The sequence below is a fragment of the Sycon ciliatum genome, chromosome 2 (assembly GCF_964019385.1).
Source record: "Sycon ciliatum chromosome 2, ocSycCili1.1, whole genome shotgun sequence".
Lineage (NCBI taxonomy): Eukaryota > Metazoa > Porifera > Calcarea > Leucosolenida > Sycettidae > Sycon > Sycon ciliatum.
In genome coordinates, this window is record NC_088644.1 from 28,146,414 (window position 1) to 28,168,612 (window position 22,199).

General features: G+C 46.1%; 4 protein-coding genes across 4 annotated transcripts; 2 read left to right on the forward strand and 2 right to left on the reverse strand.

Moving 5' to 3' along the window:
* Positions 1–197: 197 nt before the first annotated feature.
* On the forward strand, positions 198–3,135 carry LOC135809519 (uncharacterized). Its single transcript, XM_065322880.1, has 3 exons — positions 198–673; positions 1,768–1,900; positions 2,196–3,135. The coding sequence occupies exons 1-3, from the start codon at positions 363–365 to the stop codon at positions 2,379–2,381; spliced, it is 630 nt and encodes a 209-aa protein (XP_065178952.1). The 5' UTR covers positions 198–362; the 3' UTR covers positions 2,382–3,135.
* A 5,670-nt stretch (positions 3,136–8,805) lies between these two features.
* On the forward strand, positions 8,806–15,484 carry LOC135809520 (uncharacterized). The gene is made up of 5 exons (XM_065322881.1): positions 8,806–9,200; positions 9,990–10,201; positions 11,422–11,656; positions 13,504–13,668; positions 13,932–15,484. Exons 1-5 carry the CDS (start codon positions 9,041–9,043, stop codon positions 14,711–14,713), a joined length of 1,554 nt encoding a protein of 517 aa, XP_065178953.1. The 5' UTR covers positions 8,806–9,040; the 3' UTR covers positions 14,714–15,484.
* A 459-nt stretch (positions 15,485–15,943) lies between these two features.
* Positions 15,944–18,371, reverse strand: LOC135809522 (torsin-1A-like). Its single transcript, XM_065322882.1, has one exon. It carries the CDS (start codon positions 17,896–17,898, stop codon positions 16,825–16,827), a length of 1,074 nt encoding a protein of 357 aa, XP_065178954.1. The 5' UTR covers positions 17,899–18,371; the 3' UTR covers positions 15,944–16,824.
* Positions 18,372–19,061: 690 nt separating this feature from the next.
* On the reverse strand, positions 19,062–22,126 carry LOC135809523 (protein SLC31A2-like). Its single transcript, XM_065322883.1, has 3 exons — positions 21,726–22,126; positions 20,660–20,726; positions 19,062–20,227 (listed from the first exon to the last, which is right to left on the reverse strand). The coding sequence occupies exons 1-3, from the start codon at positions 21,813–21,815 to the stop codon at positions 19,869–19,871; spliced, it is 516 nt and encodes a 171-aa protein (XP_065178955.1). The 5' UTR covers positions 21,816–22,126; the 3' UTR covers positions 19,062–19,868.
* Positions 22,127–22,199: the final 73 nt, after the last annotated feature.

A 22,199-nucleotide genomic window follows, 5' to 3' on the forward strand; every position in this document is an offset into this window, starting at 1 on the left:
ACAGCTCGTTTACGATGAAGAAATTTGAAGAAAATGTGCTTTCAAAAGTGCAACTGCGTGTACTGAGGAAAATACAAAATAATTATCACAATCATTTTGAATGGTCATGATCTGACGTCATTGAAAGCATGCATGCATGCTTTTCGCGCGTGCATGTCGTTTTGCGTGCAAAAAGAAACTCACCAAATTTGCAAACTGGATTTTTGTTGTATCATCTTCTCTCTTGTTTTTTGAAACTACAAAGTGTGCAATCACACTTTCTCGGATGTTTGCTTGAAGCGAACCGGCTGGAGCACTGAAGTCTTGTCTTATTGGAACTGTTCAAACGTGGAGAATAACTAACTACCCAGTGCGACTCAGTCATGTTTGGTTTGGCTGCAGCAAATCGCTGCTGCTCGTTGCCAGCATATGTTCCGAGATTGTTGGCAAGGTCGACTTCTTCTCCGACTAGATTGTGCAGTACTGCCTCGTCAACAAGCAGAGATCAACCCTCTGCTCCGACGGAGCGTATGATGCCCTTTCCCGATTACATCAAGTACAAAAAGCGCTTGAGGAGCCGTCAGTTAATGTGGGCCCTGCCGTGTGGCATGTCTGGCATGGTGTCGACTGCTATGATAGTTTCATCCAGGGTACCTAGCCTGGCTGCTCCAGCAGAGGAAATCGAGCCGATTATGTAGGTTTACACACTAAACTAGCTCCACTTTAAAATGAAAAGCAATTCAATGCAGTGCCACACGTTTTTATAGACATTAGCAATGCTATTTGACCAGAACTAATCTTTACCGTGCCACGTTTTCACATGCCCGTAGTGAGTGGAACAAAAAACATTGCTGTTCTCATAACCTACGTTTCCGCGAGCGTTTACACAGAGTGTACTGAACCGTGTGGTGTAGTGTTGACACGGGGCGAGCTGGTGGTATTAATGCAGAGTTGCAGTGCGTTTCCAAACTATAGACGCGTGATTTCAAACATCCGTTAGGCCAGCATCTATAAAACTAGTACCACATAAAATCTGTGATCACTTTGTGCATAAAAATTTCGAAATTGGGCGTTTGCTATCCGATCGCTCAAAAATCTATTTGTGAGTAATTGCGGGAAGGACCTGAGCTATATTCCGGAAACAATTCTCAAAAAGTTCCAGCCAAATTTGAAAATATTAAAAAAACCCATGCGTCTATATTTTTGAAATGGTCTGTAGTCATGACATGGCAAGGCTTCATTTTTGACTGTCCATTGTCCGAATTTCATGGTATTTGCCTTCCTGGAAAGCTACTGCAACAAGGAACATGATGAGCTAAAGTGCAAGTCTTCACAAGGTTAGACCAGTTTTAGAGCCAAGCGAATCTGCCCCAAAATCGTAGCACAGTTGTGCGAGTCAAAGAAACTGTTATAAATATAATTATACACAAGAGAGAGTTTGGAAGCTTTGTCACAACTCCGAGTTTCACGTATCTCTACGATCATCAGGCTGCCTGATGATCGTAGAGATACGTGAAACTCGGAGTTGTGACAAAGCTTCCAAACTCTCTCTTGTGTACAAGGCTCTGCCCTACATGGGCATTGAGCACTCTTCGGACAGTGAAGCACACCACTTGACTAAATATAATTATAATCATATGCCCATTTTGGATGTTCTATTTCAGGCTCAATATTAAATTTTGTTGTGCTTGCTACACCGAATATGCAATGTATTAGGCATGACACAAAATCGGACAGTGGTGCAAACCTTTATGTTGGAGTTTGACCGTGTGTGTTCCTGTTGTGCAGGGGAATGGATCCGCTGGTGTTCTATGGAGGGCTTGGCACAGTGAATGGCTTCATTGTTGCAGTTATCGGTCACTGGCTGTTTGGTCAACTCTGGCACCTCACCAACGCCGAGCTCTCCAGTAAGCTACTCGAGGTAAGCTCCGGTTTGAGAGATTCTACTGCACTTGCTGTATGGCCGACACTGCATTGTAGCCTTGTTAGTTATCAGACTCATTTACCATTACAGCGTATAAGGATTGTGCTGCCAGGGTTGTCCTCTGCCCCTGCTTTACTTGCCAGCTTAGGTATGCAGCTTAGGGGGCTTTGGCAAGTCTGCTGACAGAGCGCAACATTTGTACTGATGGCTGTATGGACCTCCTGTATTGCTTTTACCTGTGTATTTATACTGATGGCTGTGTGGATCTCCTGCATTGCTTTTACCTGTGCAGCGTGATAATGACTTCAAGCTTCGCATCGCTAAGCACAGATTTGAAGGCGACAGTCGGTTCGAGGACGACTATTATGGCGACAAAATCAAGAACCTTTCCGACTACCGACAGTGGATTCGGACTCAGATGCAGAAAAAGGCAGACTTTGAAAGTCACCAGCGGCAAGTTGCCCAGGACAACGAGTGAAATTGATTATGACATCATCACATGCTGCGTGCGCCGAAATGGTGCTGCACTGGCAGGTGGACTCCTCCAAGGAATGGCCATCAAGTCAAATCTACTGTGCTTGTCTGTACTACTACTGTAGGCATGTGACAGTCATTGCCGTGCTGGCTGGTGATCGATAAGAGCCTGTTTTGGCCTTGCTACATGCCGCGTTTGCAGGCCAGAGCCGGGCCGTGAACTGCTTGTGCTAGAACACCCGACCAGGGGCATCAGGAGGAAAACTTGCACCAGCGTTCCTTGCTTCACCTGTAACTGGTGGTAGGGTTCGCCATTGTTCTCTACACCCGTCATCTTGTCACAGTTGACCTTGCTTAGGACTTATACAGGCAACGCAAGTATTTTCAGACCCGGTGCTGATCAGCACAGCGGAATTTGTCACCAGTGCTTGTCTCGATCAAGTGTCCTGCAAGCTGAGCGACGTGCGGAGCATTTTCTGCTGACGTTGCGCCTTTCGGTAGTTTGTTTTTAGGGTCTTTGTTCTTGTGTTCTGTCTAAGTGTCATAGCTGTGCTACTTGTGGGATTTCGCAAATCATTTTCTGATGCTTCCGCAGATCATTTCACTTGTTACTGCTCATGTTTCCAGGATGCTATCATGCACAGCTGTCTGTTTGCCATTTTTTGCTCGACAAATTTTGCAGGATTTCCTAATTTTCCTTGTCTTGTAGCTTCTAAGTTTGTAGCTTCTGTGGATAAAAACATACCACGATTTGATGACCCATGGGGTTTCAAGTTTGTCATATACTGTAAAAGCAGAAATTTTCGGTTGTGTTTTATTTTCGGTAACTTCGGTGCCGACAATTTTTGCCGAAAATAAAACGCACCGAAATTTTCGGTGCAACCGATACTGTATACATGTAGTACTAGTACACTTACCTGGAAAACGGGTTTTACCGAAAATTTCCCTCCACCGAACCGCCGATTTTGGAGAATACCGAAAATATCAGTACAAAATTTCTGCTTTACAGTATGTACCAGGAATACCACTTGCGGTTTGTCATGCCTCATCGAATACCGGTATGAGTCCACAATAATTTCGTGCACTTTCAGCACAGCTCTCCACCAGGGAGTTGTAAAATACTCCCTGCTCTCCACATGGCCAACGGTACGGTGTAAGATGCGTTCCATACCTGGTTACCGCTGGTTATTATTATTATTATCAAGAGTCCATTATGGACTCTTGTTATTATTATCAAGAGTGCATAAATGTGGACTCTTGTTATTACGGTATTATTTATTCACAATCACGTGGCACTAGCCAATGAAATGGTGATGTGGGCCAGGGAGTCGTAAAATACTGGTATTTTACGACTCCCTGATGTGGGCGATAGCCAGCCATGGCGGTAATAGAGCTAGAGGCCGAGGGGAGAAAGAAAAAGAATGAAAGGGGAACTGAAAAGTAAGAGAAGCGCGGGGAGCTAGGGCAGGGCTGGATATCAACTACATGTAGTATGTTGCATTCTGCAGTAGCTGTGTGAATGTATTGTAACATTGGCAGGATTTTAGATTTTGTGGGAGGAGAGACCAATGGCGGTATTAAAGCAAGGAAGAGAGGAGATGTTTGCATAGAGACAGACCGCGCAATAGGGAAGCGGAGAGAGTTTCTGGTGCGCATGTCTTGAGATTGAGCAAACCAGCTTAGGCAGGAGAGAGCATGAAGAGGAGCAATACCCAGCTTAATTTTATGAATTGTCTGGCATGCCAAAAAAACGCACGCGGACCGAGAGCGGCACATAAGCAAGGCGGTATAGTCTGTGCTTGGAGTCAGGCGAGGAAGCCGAAATAATATTTTCAAAGGACGCCTATGCATAACTTCGAGTCGAGCAATCAGTGTTTTAGAAATGCCAGCCCAAATTATGCAGCAGTAATCAAAAATAGGCAGAATGTAAGATGTGCAGATAACATGGCGACAGTCGGTGTGGAGGTGGGGTGATGTGTGATGAGAGAAATCCCATTACTGAGCTAGCACGGCTGTTTAAATTTTCGATCTGGGATTTCCAGGTTAAGTGTCGGTCAATAATGACGCCAAGATGCTTGTGACGGTTTTTCAACGATGCAGAGCGGGGTTGTGGTGCCTGGAAAGGTGAAGGGACTGGTTTCTAATGAAGATTATAGGTCACAGGAACAACTGGGGGGATACACATTACAGCAGTTTTCGAAGAGTTGGGGCTGCAATTTCCATTTTTCCATCCAATGAATAACGCCATCTATGTTGGACTTTAACTTGGCACTAGCCTCGGGGAGAGTGAGTGCTGTCACAAGTAGTGCTGTATCATCAGCATAATTATAGTGATGTGTGATCCATTTCTGCCAGATCGTTTACATACATAAGAAAGAGGAGAGGTCCCAGGATTGATCCCTGAGGAACTCCAGACCGTACATGCCCTTTGGCAGACAGAGCAGAGCCGACACGCACCCTTTGCTGTTTGCCCGTCAGGTAATTACTGAGCCACGTGAAGCAAGTACCATGGATTCCATGGCTCGACAGCTTGTATAAGAGCCCGCGTGTCCATACTGTGTCGAAGGCCTTGCTTAAATCAAAGAAACATAGCATGCTGTAATGGCCGTCCTCACGAACAGAAGACATCGATTGAACAAGTCTGAGAAACTGCCAGGACGTAGAGTCGCCTTTTCGGAATCCAGACTGGGACGGATGTAGAACAGGAGACAGGTAAGTGTATAAGTGGTTGTACATAATACGTTCACACAGCTTGGAGACTGTTGACAGTAACGAAATCGGGCGGTAATTCGATGCATCGAGCTTACTTCCCTTGTTCTTAAAGACCGGAGTTACAATTGCGTGTTTCCAAATAGCAGGGAAAGCACCAGTTGCAAAAGTTTAAAGATGAGGCTGAGAGGGTATGCAATACTGGGACAAAATAGTTTCAGGAGTTCATGAGAAATACCGTCCGCTCCCGCAGCCTTTCGGGTCTTAAGGTTGAGGATTTGCTTTGCCACAGCAAAAGGCGTGGTGGTGACATCTTGCAACGTAGGTGTGGTTCTTCCACGTGATGGGGCGTCGGGTGGCTTGAAGTCTGGCACATTCCATGAAGGATCATCTTGTGTTCCAAAACCAATAAACTGTTCGTTCAAAGCATCTGCCACATCCACAGGGTCAGAATATAGAGTACCAGCGACTGAGAGCTGAGTTACAGTCGTCCTGCTGTTGCCTTGGGGAGATCGAAGCTTCCGGACAAACTGGAATAAACTTGGTGATGCGGGTCTTGCCGTGGATGCACTTACACTTACTTTGTAGGGATGCGATGTACAGTCGATGGGCAGTTCGAGACATATTGCGAGTAACGTTTCGCTCTCGTCTGTAAATAGCGAAGTTGTCAGCTGAGGGAAACTTTCGGTAAACACTATACGAATCTCGTTTTTTCTTTATTTGATGTCGGAGGGTACTGGTCAGCCAGGGGGGGGGGGGGGGGGTTCATATGGATACGCTTGACAGCCGGCGGCTTACGCCTGGGCAGAAATCTTGCACAGCTGTTATGGAAGATAGAGTAAAAGTTGTCCACAGATATGTCAGGATCGCGCCTCTCCAGGCTCAAAGCTGCTGGCCAATGTATGAGGGATATGGCAGTATTCATACTCGCGACAGTGTTGCTGTCTAGAGAATCCAAAGAAAATACACTAAAATCAGGGACATCCAGGGGAGTCGAACGAGCATCACGAGAACGATATGTGGGCATTTCTGGTCAGGGTACAGTACGGATGTGGCCAACAACGATAGAATGATCGGATTGACCAAGTGGTGCTGTAGCACGGAGGCAGGATATAGAGTCCGGTATATCAGTGACAAATAGATCGAGAGCTGCCCCCATGCCAGACAATGACTCATGTGTTGGAAAATTTACGAGCTGCGTGAGAGAGAACATGCCGAAAAGACTGTGAAGCTGGCGGCCAGCGGCATCCGTGGTAGTTCCATGCCAATGGCATGACTTCGCATTAAAGTCTCCCATCAACAGGATAGATGTTGTTCGGTTCTTAAGAGTACTTAGACAGTGCTGGAGGGTATTGCAGAAGGTGTTGATACTTGATGGCGTAAGGGCTGGGGGTCGATATACTGCACCAATAACCAACTTCTTCACATGAGACGCCTCTGGGAAATGTATGTTAGCAGATGACAGGGCTATTTCCACCTATGTGGCTTCCAGGAGAGCCGGGGATACTGAGGTCAGATCGATGGGTGACCTTTGGAAACATCCCAAACCGTACCATGATACAGACGCCGCCATATGCATGGGTGGCATCCGTAGCTGACCTGTTTTCATCTGGCGGACGATCTCGGCGAAAACTGTCATATCCAGGGACCGTGAAAGATGACTGTGGAGAGAGCCATGTTTCCGTTATGCAAACAATGAGGGGTTTAACTGTGGAACAAATGTGAGCCAGCTCGGCAGTCTTGTTCTTAATGGACCTGGCATTGATGCACATTATAGGCTGTGATCCTGCGGTTGGCTGCGAAAGTGGGTAAAAAGGCTGAGCTAATGGATTAAGTGTGCTGTTAGTAGCAATGTCTGGGGAACAGTGAGGAAATATCGGGGGGTTGAGGTTCATTATTGTGCAGACTGATCGACGGTTGTGTTGTCAGCTGTACTTATTCTGTCAAGTGTCAGCCTTGAATCGCCATTCTCGAGCTGTCACTCCGTCAGGCCAAAAGTCAGTTTTTTGCACAGCTTCCCAGTCATCTTCTGTGACGACTCGACTACGTGCGCGTACGCTAGGCCAAAGTACATGGATTGTGTACTTTGTCTCAGAAACGGAGCATTTCAGTACAGCCACTTGCTTGTCTTCGCACCATTTTGCGATGGAGGAAGCAGAGCAACCAGGGTGAATTCTTCCAACATGAACAGCTTTGCATTTGGTACGATGGGCACTGCGCAGTTGCTCATGTTTGCGGGGTGGGCGCTGGTAGTATGAAATGACGCTTGTCCGGAGGGCTTGATCAGTATGTGTCCCCGAGGTAGCGGACTGTGTAATGGGAGAATGCGATGGGAAGTGAGCTTTGGGACGTGCAGATACTACTTTTGCACTGTACGAGTACGGGTTGACTCCAGGGTGCGTATTCCGTGCCTTTGCTGCTGCATCCAGCTCAGGAGAGACTTCCGCTACGGGTACGCTAAGTGCATGATAATGCCTCTTGTACGGGCGCTAAGTATGGGTACGTCAGGTGCGGGTGTAACCTTTTTGAATTCCGACTGCCAATTTCTCTCTTCAGAACTTCAATTTCGGCGTGGAGGGCTGAAATTTCGGCTTTTAGGCCAACCTTCAGTGCCACTATTTCATTGCTGAGGTTTTCAATACAGGTCGTCAAAGATAATAATGCATTCTCTAGCCTGGTTACGTACGTTCCGGCTCGTGCATCCACACCAGGGAGTAGTACACGGTATTGTACTACTCCCTGATCCACACCATATGCCCGGAGGCTCTCCACCAGCTCAGCACGGGACAGCTTACTCACGCCCTCTATGCTATTGCTGTGTTTTGTAGCCAGTTTCCGCAGGTCGTCGAATCCCAGCAAAACTAAAGTCCTGGCCGACTCCTGGGTCCCCTGGGCCTCCGACGCGTCAGAGTCCATGCCTACCAACTACTAGTACTAGTACTAGTGACTAGTACTACTACCGGTAGTAGTACATGTACTACCCTCGATTTTGACTGTATATACCATGTACTACCCTCTACTCCAGACCAGAGGGGTAGATACATGTATACTATTACTTATTACTATCCAAGTAAACTGCACCCTCCATTGTACATGTGGTGTACTACAGTGCTGTGGAGGGTTTGACAATAGGCACACCATGTGTATTGCATACCTAGGCGCCTGCCAGCCTATACTATAGCCGCCCCTCCTCCTCCTCCTCCCCCCCCCCTCCCCCTTTTTTCCCGAATCAGCAGATCCGAGCATACTCAGCACTCAGTGCATATCGCCACGGAGACAAGTCATCGTGGTCATGACGACTGTCGACTGTCACGACTCCCCGCTACACAATGATGTCATGCATGAGCTCATCAAGTAAGTTCACTGAATCACTGCTCTTCAATAACATACCGTATTATCTCTAATATAAGCACAGTCTCCAATAATAGCACGTCTCTAATAATAGAACACCTTGGGGCGTCATTCAAAAAATAAAGTGCTCAGTCTCCATTATAAGCACACTGTGTAAATTCATTATCTGTACCGGCGAAAAAAACCCTGAAATGTGTGTGTCATACATGAATTTGGCATGGCAACATGCCTCTGAAATGAGGTTGAAAATTTAATAATAATGGAACAGTCTCCAATAAAGGAACGTCTCCATTAATAGCACGGGGCGGAGGTACGACGTACATTGAAAAAATAAAGGACCGTGCTTATATTTAGATAATACGGTAATAATAAATAGTTACAAAATAATTGCATCCCATGTACGTAACACTTTGTCACGTCGTTCAAGAAAGACTAGGCTAGGCTGGAAGTATTCTCCTCCACAGACTAGACTGTACACTCGCCCAAGTACTAGTAGCTGTCACTGATTGCTGAAGTCGGACCAACCAGTCGGAATACACTAACTGTTGCCTGTTCTTACAACATTTTCTAGTACCTACATTGTACCTTTGTAGTACTCAGGCCATGGCCCAAGCCATGCTTCCGAACAGCAGGGTACGTAGCCTACGGCACCTGAGTCTTTACGCTATAGCTGCGAACCTGGACTGGCTACTGTTCAAGGAGTTTTCTGAGAACCTGGTCAAGGATGCTCTCTACCTGGTGGGCTCAACTGTAGACTGCATGGGTAAGGAGATGACCCTGCTATGCTGCAAAAGTCTGTAATGCATACTGTAATTACTCCTGGGGGGATTGTCAATTTTGTCAATACTCCTTCTTCTCCGTACCGGTAATAATAATTTGAACTTTTTTTCTCTTTCCCTCAAACCAGTCAATATTTTTTTTTAAGTTCCTGTTTCAAATCCCAGATTTCCTTTCTATAGATGACAGTACACAACCGTGAATGAAATCATCGATGGATAAAATCACCAGCACGCACGCACGTGCACACGGGAAGCATACACGTGTGCGTGCACACACACACACACACACACACACACACACACACACACACACACACCACCACTATCATGATGGGTCAGCGGAATTCCGGAACTACTTTATGGGCGCCAAGTATACAGCGAGCGGTGTGTATACAGAGTGAGTTGCTAGTGCATCGCCGTGCCGCGACTTTGCCAACGCTTCTCAACTTATGATATACTAGTAGGTACATAACCGCTATTCGGGCAATACTGGCTTGATACATGACTTCACGGCTGACGTTGTTTGGTCATGTATCAGCCGGTGTTGTTTGGTCATGTATCAGCCGGTGTTGTTTGGTCATGTATCAGCCGGTGTTGTTTGGTCATGTATCAGCCGGTGTTGCTCTTGTACTCACTCGTACTTGTTCAGTAAATCATACTTACCTGCTTGCAAACAGTACTCTATGTTTCGAGTTGCGGGCAGTGTCCAGGCCGAACGCCCCCGGGTAAGGGAGTCCAACTGAACTGGTCGGTACCTTTGTTTGTTGGCTAAGGTCCGTTCGACGTGGCCGATCTCATCGATATCATGGTGGAAAGGCAGAGTCGTGACCTGGTCGTCAACCGACTCCAGGCGCACTTTACTACAACGCTACGCACCAGTCATCTCTTTGGACTGCTGCACCAGAGCCTCGAGGTGCTGTGCATGCAAAAGTGCGGCAGCTTGGTCACCCCTGGCTTGCTTGCCAAGCTCACGGCCAGAACACTGGTAAGTTTGGTATCACTGTGCCCTGGCGGATGCTGGTCACCTGGAGCCTACCATATATTCCGGATTATAAGCCGCACTTTGAACACTGAAAATTCACCATACTCCGATGATCAGATGAAGGGTGATAAATAGGGTAGATGTCTGTATTTCGGGGCAAAGGGGGGGGGGGGGGGGGTGCGGCTTATCTCTTAATTTGCTAAATTCTATATATAGGATTTTGGTCATATTTTTCAACTCAAAATGGGTGTGGCATGAGAATAGCAAAAAGTATGTGACCAATTCTTCCTTGCTAGGTCTTAGTAGATATCGAGAGTTGAATAAGATAACTTTTTCAAACACTTACATCTCAGGCTCATCTCCTTGCTCATTATTACTAAGGCCTGTGCCCTATTTTTCGAATCCTATATATAGGATTTGAGATTTTATTGGACCTTGTTTTATCCTTAAAACAGGTAGTTTCATGACGGCATGTGCGATATGTCATCATGAAAACGCCCCGTGCCACACCTGCAATGTTCTTCTGCACATTCACTGCTTCAGTCCTTTCCATGACAGCAGCTGAAAAATTATGCTCAAATTTTCAATTCTTGCTGAAAATGGGTATTCATCAGAAATATTATCGCCCTATGAATCTAAGATGTAAACATTCATGCCTCAAACATATTTACAACTTCCATGAAAACCATTATGCCGCTATTATTGGTCGTGATGACCAATAACAATGGCATAAAAGGCACACATTTTCAAATCCTGTATATAGGATTTTTGGCCAGCAAATTAAGAGATACTCCAGAAACTGACGTAGTGTTGAGGCAATAAACAAATTGGATAGGGTCCATCGATGGCCGACAGCTCCCTGAGCAGAATCCGAAAACGTTTTGCTCTGTGTGGAGTAGAGCCTGCATTTGTTAGGGTGTTTTCCACTGCTAAATACACAGCTCCACGTGCATTTACGGTATGTGTAATTAATACTGATTATAGTATTATAGTTACCCATAGTCCCTAGTGGTTGATGACTATGTAACCTATCTTTATGTTAGTGTGAAAATTACATGTAGTCTGATTTCATGTATCTGAAATAACACCCGGGCTCTGCACCTTCACTAACGTTTCCGCCCGCGGCTTATTGCGGGATTTTACGGTACGCCTTTTTAAAGCTTTCTTTCCAGCTCCTTTCTAGTGTCTCATCGTCGCATTCTTTGTGCTTTCCTTTGCTTTAGCCGCTAAAAAAGTTACAACTTGCTGGCCTGTCAGCAAAGACCATATCCCGACAGAGTATCTGTGACTTTCTTGTGGCGTGCTGCAAGCGTCTTGGCAACCTAGCAGTAGTAGACAGTCTGAGAATAGATGGCAGCATCATTAGCTGCATTGCCAGTGTCTGCCCGCATCTGACGTCGCTGGTACTGGCAGGCTGCACGTCGCTGGATGCCAGGTCGTTGCGCCCTCTGTGTCAAGGTTAGGACTAGCTAGGGAGTGACAGCAGTCGATGACATCGTGATAGGAATCGTGGATATGTCCATGACTCATGATGAGTCATACATGTATTTTGTAGTGCACGTAACATTTCTGTCTTGATTCATGACCACATAGGCATTGGTCATCCAGTCTACACCAATCACTGGCTGTGATGGCTCGTACCCTATAGACGAGGTGCACAATTCTGTAGTAGAGTGTGCACAAAGTGTGCACGAATCTGTGGGACGAAATGGGCGCGTGGCACTGCTTTTAGATGTGTCGAGCACCCACTTCATCCAGAAACGGTGTACGGAGGACCTCACCAAATGGCTTTGCCGACACGGTCTATTCACGAACTGGGTTTCTGTTCATAGATTTACACAACGTCTTTGAGCAGCTTTCCACCGTGCTTTGCATATCATTTTTTTTGTCAGATCTGGATATTAAAGAAGAACTCCGGATAAGACAAACAAACTTGTTTAGTCCCTTGAAGTTCGTCCTGCATACTCGTATATATGTGTGTGTAATAAAAACTCGGATATTGAGCATATGTAAAGAGAAAAGGACGTACTGTAAGGCCAGTAATTATGGTGAAAAAAGGAGAAGGACGAAATCTTACGAGTTATGACTAACTGTCATTTGCCGAATGTCTCGGTACTCCTTGTCAGTTGTGTGCCCTTTTGTCGCACTCGCTGACTGTATAAGATCTGGTTACGTTGGTGGACAGGTAGTCATAGCTCGTAACATTTTGTCCTTCTCCTTTTTCACCATAATTTAAGTGGCTCACCATCCGAGTTGAACTTTGAACATTAAATTATAACGTTTTAACAAATTGAAAACATTCGTTTTAGAACATTTGAAGTCGGTGCAAAACGATATGCACTTGTACAGTCATTTGCCGTTTTTGAGACAGAATTCGTTAGAATTTCACCTCACTAACCCACAAAAATCAGAAGATCGATAACTGTAATCAACGTTTAAAAAAGTATCTGGTCTTACTGTATAAGTTACTAGTTATGACTAACAGTCCACCAAGGCAACGAGATAATTATACAGTCAGATAGTGTGACAGCAAGGCTCAAAACTGACAAGGATATTGAGACATTCGACGACCTGACACCTACTGTAAGTCTACAAATTTCGACCCATTCAAATTTCGGCCTCCCGGGGCTAAAACCCATTTCGACCCATTCAAATTTCGGCCTCCCAGGGCTAAAACCTATTTGGACCCATTCAGATTTTCGGCCTGTACTGCTGCCACCTGTATACACTGTCATACCGAACCTGGAAATTTCGGCCAAACATGATCAGGCCGAAAATAGCCGAAAATAAACATGCGCCGAATATTTGTTGACTTGCACATCTACGAAGCGCAAACCAACAACCTTCCAACTTGGAAGGCTCAGGTGCGGAACGTTTCAATGAGGGGAAGGGATGCGCCACGAAGATGTGCATGAGCTATGTCCCTCGGCAACAAAGAATCCCGTTACGTTCGTAATTCTTTGCTGCCGAGGGACATAGCTCATGCACATCTTCGTGACGCATCCCTTCCCCTCATTGGAAACTTTCCGCACCTGAGCCTTCCAAGTAATAGTTAGAAGGTTGTTGGTTTGCGCTTCGTAGATGTGTTGGAACTAGGTGTCAGGTCATCGAATGTCTCAATATCCTTGTCAGGTTGTGTCTTGTTGTCGCACTATCTGACTGTATAGTATCTTGTTACCTTGGTGGACTGTTGGTCATAACTAGTAACTTATTGGTCCTTTTCTCTTTACATGTGTGTGTGTTTGTGTTTGTGCGCGTGTGCGTGTGTGTGTGTGCGTGTGTGTGTGTGTGTGCATGCACTACAGCTAGCTTCACACCATCCCTGGTCACGCTGGATTTGTCAGATGTTGAGCTGGACAGTGAACTGCTGAGGAGTTTGCTCACGGATTTCAGCAGTTTGCGAGTGCTAATGCTTTCTGGCGCCTGTAGTGGTTTCTCCGTGAATCCAGTTCTGCTGGCATTAGATCAAGGTAATTACTGGATCAGACAGCCAGACTTTGAAACTGGTGTGACAGAGTTTAGTTTGGTTTATGACTCACTACATGTATTTCAGAATGCCCCCTGTTATATAGGCTGTTTGTATGATGTAGATTATATGATTATGGTTGTATTGCTTTAGCTCTTTGAGTTTCACACAGAAACAATCATCTGACAGCACGATGTGTGTGTGTGTGTGTGTGTGTGTGTGTGTGTGTGTGTGTGTGTGTGTGTGTGTGTGTGTGTGTGTGTGCAGATGATGTACCAGCAGCCGCTCCGTTGCACCAATTGGATCTAAGCTTTAGCGACTTGGATGACTGTGCCGCTAGGAGCCTTGTAACGAGGTACACTGACTTGGTGATTTTGACTCTCACTGGCTGTGTGGAGCTCACTCAGGCTGTATTTGAAAGCCTGGCAATGCTGGAGTACTTGATGGAGCTGACACTGAGCAGCGCCTATGACCAGCAAGGCATGCTGTATGGTTTCAGCGCTCTGGCCGAGCAGTTTGCTGACATGTTTGCCGGACTTGCCGTGCTGCACGTGAGAGAGGTAGACACAAGTGCTGCACGGTCGTCCTTGGCGCTGCCGTACCTGATCGAAGCCATGCCGAATCTAGTTTCTCTGGGCCTTAGCAAGTTTATGCTGCACACCAGTGGTATATCCAGCGATGTAAAAGCAATATTCCCATGTTTGGAAAGGCTTGCCCTGAACCAGATAGACTTTGTTGGGGATGAAGTGCCCTTTTTTATCCAGTCCTTGCCACCTACTTTGCACACTGTTCAACTTGCTGCAAAGACTTTGACAATACAGTATCTGCTCGACCTGTGTCCAGTGTGGTTGGAGTCCGTTCAAAGTCTAACCATACGCGATCCCGACGCTGTTGGCAGCAATATATCGGAGCTCCTCGTGTTTTGCCACCGCCTGGAGGAATTAACTGTAGTCACACGGCCGCTGGCACGTGGTGCTCTACTGCGAACGCTTCGTCGCTTCAAGACCGTAGATGTCAATGTGGTGTTTCTTCAAGACAACGAGTTTTAGTATCATTTTCCTAAGAGTAACAACGGATTAGTCCAACATTTTAGTTCCCCGAGCGTTCTAGTGCCTCGTGTATGGTAAATGTTTGTATAGGGCATAAATAAGGCATTTTTTTAAATTTCTTCTCTCTCACTTGGTGTACAACACCTTGAATTCCATGCATACTTTTCCAACCCACTACACGGATTCTATCACCTCTTTGTCCAGTATTCATTGTGTTCGTCATAGTCTCTTGTTTGCCTGTATTTCTTCTGAAGAAAGGCTACGACAACGTTCAGGAAAACAACTACATATAAACAAAACAGCCATGATCCGTGTGGGTGTACGCGCCAATTGCCCTATTTATGGTAATAATGTGTACCTGTCCTTGTCTCCATGCAAATTATTTTATTTTTTATTGAAGTCTATTCTTATTTTTATATTTAGTATAACTTAGTATGCATATGCTGAGCCGGGTAGGTATGTACTTGCAGTACATCAAACTTCAAAGCAAGTGGTGTTATTTTTTTTCAATGGTGAATTTAACACTGGACAGATTGGTTGCTTCTTATTCTGGAGCTCGTGCTTTCCCTGCTGACTAGTCTTGACTCTTGTCCCCTCAGCTTTATTTTTCTAGGTTATGTCTCGTAGTCAGTTTATTTTAGGTTCCTTTTGCTGCCCGGCACCAGCCAGTCGTGTCATCATAGTGAACAATGAACAGTTGATGTTCGGCATGTGAGTATTATACTGTCAAGAGTTTATGTACTCCTGGTCCACGAACAGGTATACATGGTATATATGTGCAGTGCTGGCCAGTGATATTCGACCGGCCTGTGGTGCATGTCGTGCACACCGAGCTGAGTGAGCAGCTCCTGATGCCCCTGATCGGTACTGTGCAGCTTGCCTTGCCCACGTGCTGAATGATGGTAACCAAGCGGCACGTGTTGGACTTCTGAAGCCAGACATTGGGCTTCACTGGCCAATACGGTACTGTATCAGAGATCAACCTGTGATCATTTCACATTTCACCGTAGCCATGGACAACCTCCGCCCCGTAGACATCTACAGTTCTAGGCCTACTGGACAATGGCATACCGGTATTTATAAAGGGATGTACTTCCGTTGGACAGCGATCTCGAGACCCAGTGAGCTAACGTTTCACAACCTTGCTCCGTCCAGCTGGGTACATGTGCGCACAATCGCATGCTCATTACTACAACGTGGTGATGCCATCACAAGGTACCGGCATGCATGTACAGTGAGTATCGTTTATAAAGTGACCGGGTGTAACGATATACCGGCTATAATGATAGAACTCGTCAAAATCAAATCCGGAAGCAAACCATATCAAATGTACAGGGAAATATCGCATATAATGATCAAGAGTGAAGATCACAAAACAAGTGTTCTTCCAATAAAGTTCACTTCTTCCAAAACTGATCCAGTGTTGCCTGGATGCACCTGGCAGCAGACGTGAGATAAAATTCTTCCCTGTATGCTGTAAGCAGCCACATGTACACGTGGATGCTTTTCATGCCTTTTCCAGCATGTACGCATCATTTCATGCGCAGTCATGTGCCATGTGTCAGTCACACATGCAAATCGGCTATAGTGATGCACCGGATATAATGAAAAATTATCAAAAATCAAAGGGGCACGTTATGTCCAGTATTTACTGTACTACAAAGATAAGGTCGCAGTATTGTGACCAGGGAGTAGCACAATACTGTGCTACTCCCTGATTGTGACGGACAATGAGTTCGCATTGCAAACGTATCGCTATCACAATAGTGCTCGGCTGTGCCCCTTATCTTGTGAACGATGTACTTGAGGCTAGGCAAAGGCCGCTCATTTCTCTAATGTGCCTGTTGCTGTCACACAGACAGGAGCCGATTCCGGAATGTGGAAAAGCATCCACGAGGATAAAACTTAGGGGGAGCGAACATCATGCTATTGTGTCAGGATTACGAAGACTTCCACCAGCCCAGACCATGTGATCCAGTCCAGTCATAAACTAGCTAATTACACCTCTATATGTATAAATTTGATTTGAAGAATAGTCACAGAAATTGCCTCGTTTGTTGTGCCCTGTGGCAGGCATTGTGAATGGCTGAACAGACAGCAAAACTTGTCAGCTACAAACAAACATCTATCAGTTGAATGGCGAGCTTCTTACATCCAGCAGCCGCAAATTCCCACCGCTCGTACTTCCGGAAATCAACTGCTTTCGTGAGGCGATCCTGGTACTGTTCAACACTGCATGAAAGCCGCCGTGCTGCTGATTTTAGGCAGCACTCCACGTGGGCGCGCTCCAGCGGCAGGAACGGCACATCCACAAACCGTGACTCTAGTGTCGTGTCGACACCTGCATCGCAGATCCGGTCAGCGCCGCAGGTACCAGTGGTTGGTCCTCTGCTCTGCCGAAACGAATCTGCCGTGAGCGTGTCCCTACTGGCTCCATCCCTGTACAAGGAGATAAGCGTGGACATGATGCGCTCCTGGCCACCAGTACCCATGAACAGGAAGATAGATCTAGAAAACTCCTGAACTCTGGACTTTGCGAGCAAGGGCTTCAAGGCAAGATTCACGAGCAGGCTCATCTTGTCAAAATCGTCAAAGATGAACAGGCGGTGCGGACATAGTGAGACAAGCTTGATGAGTTTCTGCCGCAGCCGGCTAGCGTAAATATAGTCCATGGTCCGATCTGGGAAGTCCTTTGCCGGAGAGAACACGTGGACAAAACTCGAATACTCTCCTTGTCGGTAGAGATGGTCTATCACTATTTGGGCAGCATATGTTTTTCCAGTGCCACGCCCACCATAGAAATGGAATAATCGTGGCTGGTGCATGCTCTTCGATTTGAAATCTCTCTTGAGCTGGCCAAGGCTGGCGAGTATGTGCTTGATGGCGATATGCTGGCCACAAAGCGAAGCTTTAAGAGTCTGTTCCAGGCCAGACGTGTTGGCTATGATCCATCTCTTATTGCATCGCTCTCCGAGCGTTGCGTCCTTTACATGGTTCACTACCTTGCCAGCAGCAGTGCTCAGCTTGACGATCGAGTCCTTTCCGACGTCCACGGCTTTCTCGAACGTAGACTTTGCCGCACTGGCCCACCGGTCCCAATCGCTTTGCGACAGGCCCGATGCTGGCCCGATACTGGTCTCAGCGATTAACATCCATAGTATAACAAACGCTGCCAAGTTGGTCATTTTGATATGCTTTGCACCGCAGGTCTCTCATTCATTGTACACGGGTAGCACAGGTACATCGATCTGATGATTCAGCTTATGTAGTCGAATGAGACCAAGTAATAGTTTGCTGTCACCAGAAGGGCCCTCCAGGGTTCCTGCCAGGATCATTAGATAGTTTTTGGGCAGTGCTGGAGATACTACGCTCTGCAGCTCCGATCTTGAACTGAGACGTCGGTGCTTATAATTATAACGCTTCCATAGCACGTAGCGTCATCCACTGTGTTGCACACACAAGTCCTTCTACCTTAGTTAGAATAATGTGAGAGCATCGCGCATGAACATGAATCTCGGAGAAGGTTTTAGAAGACTACACACTCAGCAAGCACGCACTAACGAACAGAGTTAGGGATGTGAGGTTGAAGTTGAGTTCCTCCTTGTTAGAAACATTTCGTACATTCAATGCCATGATTTCGCGAAGGCTATAGACTGACTTGTTCAGAATGAAAAATACATTTTAATTCATGTCATTTTCATGTCGAAGCGTGTGTTTCCTCGAGAGCAGCGCCGCGCTGGCGACTGCTGGGGACAAAAAGATTGATACCCGTCAGAACCGGATATACCCGGCCCGGATCGTAGACGCGGAGTAGACTCAGTACATGTATACAGTGGGTTTTCACCAGGTTTTCACCAGGTCCAGGGCTAGGGCAGGGATTCGTAAAAAATACGGTCAGATCCCATCCAGGCTGCTGTGGTCATGTCAGGTCGCTCAGCTGATCGAGCTGCTTTTGTCGAGTCTGCATAGTGTCACTGTGAGTCTGTCAGCAAAAGGATATGAAACCCCAATTCAGTGTCAGGACTGAGGTACCTTCGGCTTATTGATCTGTACTTTATAGCTGAGACACTGGTAGCTTAGTCCATACAGTGATACATGCATGACTTGTAGCCTTGTAGGTATATCCAAAGACGAATGACGGGTATTGTGTAATACACTGTTGCAGGACGTCTTCAGAAAATTTAATAGTACTGCATCCAATAGCGTTTGTAGAGCAAAAGCAGAGCATGGCACAGGGCCAATGCAGAGCTGGAATATTATCTTTTCTGGTGGATAGGACATGAAAAAGCCGAGGGGGGCACACAATCTTTGGAATGCTACACATGCGTTAACCAGTATGACAATAAAATAGAAGACCCAGAAGCTATTCGTCTGGTATTTCATAAACTTCTCAGGTTGCAAGGATCATCCAGGATGTCGACAGTGAAGTGCGACTCATAAGTGAAGTACCTGACCTCGGAGGGCATTAGCACACGCAGACAAGCAGACTTGTTAGGGCAGTGGCCGCAATGAAACCGCACAAAAATAATTCTATACATCCAGTCCCTAGGAAAATATGCTGACTATTAAAATGAAGGTACCAAAACGAAAGCCGCAACTTCTAAGTTTGTAACAAAACAAGTTCTAAGAAAGAACTAAAACAGCTGTGTGATACGCTAGCAACATCGCAAAACACACACACACACACACACACACTCTCTCTCTCTCTCTCTCTCTCTCTCTCTCTCTCTCTCTCTCTCTCTCTCTCTCTCTCTCTCTCTCTCTCTCTCTCTCTCTCTCTCTCTCTCTCTCTAAATACTAGTGATGAAATATTAAAAAATGAACACATACCCACGCACGCACATAATATGAAGGCTCAAGTAATGGACTACACTTTAAAAAGCAGTGGAGCAATTCTGTACATATACCGCATTCCAATGATGTCATGATGCACCGGGCTAAAACCGAATTTTTTTTCCAAAAAAAATAAAGTAGGTGTGTGAACGTGAGCATGTGGATGTGTGAGAAAGAGAGAGATTGACAGGACAACAAATAAATTCCTAAATACGGGTACAAGCCTCTCGAACAAAATTCGTTACGGCAACATTTCACTTTGCTGCAAGGTGAATCACGCAAGCTCTGTAGAAGGGAAGGGATTGGCAACTACTCACGCCACCTAGTGACAATGGTCTCCCTCTGAAGACGCAAGTCCTGGAGACGGCCGCAAGTTGAGTGTTACATAGTAACCGACTGCATCGCCGAGAATGACGGCCAGAAAGAGGTAGACATTGTAGGTCATGACGACCAGCATCAACAGATAGGCAAGTGTGAATGACAGCGCTTGCAGCAGCGTCTGCGAGAAAGCGTCCACCCTACTAACATTGTACGTTCGACCATGGCAGCCCTTTACGTCATGATCATTCAGGTTCTGGAAGGAACGGCGGTGAACCCGCTCGGTAAATCGATCACGACACGTCTTCAATACCTCGTACAGAAACGCCAGCAGGAACACGCACACGCAGGATAGGATCAGTTCTGCAACAAACAATGGAAAGATAGAGACAGAAAAACACAAAAAAAAAGAGAGAGAGAGAGAGAGAGAGAGAGAGAGAGAGAGAGAGAGAGAGAGAGAGAGAGAGAGAGAGAGAGAGAGAGAGAGAGAGAGAGAGAGAGAGAGAATACACTGTGGTCAGTGTTCAACACATAAATTTATCCCTTTCATGAGTTCACACAAATCACACAAACTGAGATTCATTTTTGTATTGAGTGCCCACATTAAAATTTGAACAGCTGTCTTGTGACGTACTTGGATAAACTTCAGCAGTGTCATGATCTATCAGCACATATGAAGAATTAACAAAAGACTTACCTGACCCTCCTCCCCATTCTCGGCAGTAAAAAGGCAGCCATCAACATGTTGGCTTTAGCAATGTATTACAATGTATTACATATAAAAATCAAACTCACGCCATGATTCTTCCACTTCCCAGCCACTGAAGAGAATTGTGACTTTCTTGCTTGCTGAGAAGGTCATCTATAAGTAATCCAAGCACAGTGCGATATACACCTGTCAGGCATCAGCTTGGGATATACCATAGGCGTAGTACAAATTGCCACCAAGAGTCAAACACACCAGAGACTTGCCGGCAATGTAAAAGAACTCAGCTCCCCACACAGTACCCGGGGAGTTGAATCCCTTGCACATGTCACACTATAGCTTGTGACCGCACCGTGCACATACACAGCTACTCTGCACGTGCAGTTCTGGCCAGAGAGAACCGACCTCACGAACAAAGTAGAGCCGTGCTGAAGTGAGCAAAGCGGTGTGTGTGTGTGTGTGTGTGTGTGTGTGTGTGTGTGGTGTGTGGTGCTTCACTGGCTGCAGCATGCAGGACGCATGTTGGACGACAGAATAACGAACTGCGTAGTGTTCGGTGAGCTCCAGAAGACCCGCCCTCGCCACGTGCCACGCAAGCGCTGGCGTGACAACAATGTGAATCATATACAAGAAGGACACATCAATGACTGGTACAGCCTAGCTCAGGACCGTCGTGAATGGAGACTGGCCTGCAACACCATCCAGCCGCGTAAACCTGTATCTTGGGATTTCAAGTGCCACTGCGGCCGAGACCTCACTCGCCACTCGAACTTTTGTTTCCCGTGACTGAAACACCGTCGGTCCTTTCAGGACCTGCCATCATCTGCGGATGGGCATTATATTGTGCTGTATATCAGCAAATCATCACGTGAAAATGTGTACTGTAAATATACAAAATTTCGGCGCTGCAAAATTTCGGCACTTCACGATTTTTGACATTTCGGCGGCGATTTATTTTCGGCGTGGGGTAGAGGGCATGGTATAGTGCAACAGATGCTGTGAAAAATTTCATCGGCGTTTTAATTTAGGCGTTTTGGGTCGGTGCCGAATATAGCCGAAATTAAATAGCTGCCGAAAATTTGTATATTTACAGTATTGGATTTAAAAATTGATGTAAACACGTACACACGTGTTGTGGATAGACAAACAACGTACCTGCATCATCATCTCCATCGGCATACAAGAACAGTTATCACCACCTGGCATAGGCATTTCGTATGAAGACATCCTCGCTGGCTCCAACATTCAACAACAGTTATTATTACTGGGGCAACAATGAGATCAGGGAGTTCTCCTTGCCCTTGGGCACGACTGGACTCCGGTCGCGTCAAATAATAGAATGCTTTACGACTAAAATCTGTTCCACCGCAGATCGTTCACGAGGCGTAGTATTTCGGAGATTACCAAGCATGTATAGCGGAACTGTTCATTTGTACTGCATGCAGGGCTTTCGCCTAGCAGGCCTATTTTGCGAGCTGATAAAATAACGGAAACCCAGACAACAGAACGACAAAGTAAAAAACAGTTGTCTTTCCAATTCCACAACAAACTTTTCAAAGCAAAGCGAGTGACTTGCATCTCATCAGCTCATGATCGGGAAGTCGTCATTTGACGACTCCCTGATCATGA

What these genes read in the sequence shown, in the direction of transcription:
- LOC135809519 (XM_065322880.1), top strand. Translation starts at nt 363, where the DNA reads ATGTTTGGTTTGGCTGCAGCAAATCGCTGCTGCTCGTTGCCAGCATAT. An exon ending in GAGGAAATCGAGCCGATTAT is followed by an intron (nt 674 to 1,767) that starts GTAGGTTTACAC and finishes CCTGTTGTGCAG; the next exon opens with GGGAATGGATCCGCTGGTGT. An exon ending in TCTCCAGTAAGCTACTCGAG is followed by an intron (nt 1,901 to 2,195) that starts GTAAGCTCCGGT and finishes TTACCTGTGCAG; the next exon opens with CGTGATAATGACTTCAAGCT.
- LOC135809520 (XM_065322881.1), top strand. Translation starts at nt 9,041, where the DNA reads ATGGCCCAAGCCATGCTTCCGAACAGCAGGGTACGTAGCCTACGGCAC. An exon ending in CTCAACTGTAGACTGCATGG is followed by an intron (nt 9,201 to 9,989) that starts GTAAGGAGATGA and finishes TTGTTGGCTAAG; the next exon opens with GTCCGTTCGACGTGGCCGAT. An exon ending in GTTGCGCCCTCTGTGTCAAG is followed by an intron (nt 11,657 to 13,503) that starts GTTAGGACTAGC and finishes CATGCACTACAG; the next exon opens with CTAGCTTCACACCATCCCTG.
- LOC135809522 (XM_065322882.1), bottom strand. Translation starts at nt 17,898, where the DNA reads ATGACCAACTTGGCAGCGTTTGTTATACTATGGATGTTAATCGCTGAG.
- LOC135809523 (XM_065322883.1), bottom strand. Translation starts at nt 21,815, where the DNA reads ATGTTGGAGCCAGCGAGGATGTCTTCATACGAAATGCCTATGCCAGGT. An exon ending in CGATGGAGATGATGATGCAG is followed by an intron (nt 20,727 to 21,725) that starts GTACGTTGTTTG and finishes GATTACTTATAG; the next exon opens with ATGACCTTCTCAGCAAGCAA. An exon ending in GGAAGTGGAAGAATCATGGC is followed by an intron (nt 20,228 to 20,659) that starts GTGAGTTTGATT and finishes TGTTTGTTGCAG; the next exon opens with AACTGATCCTATCCTGCGTG.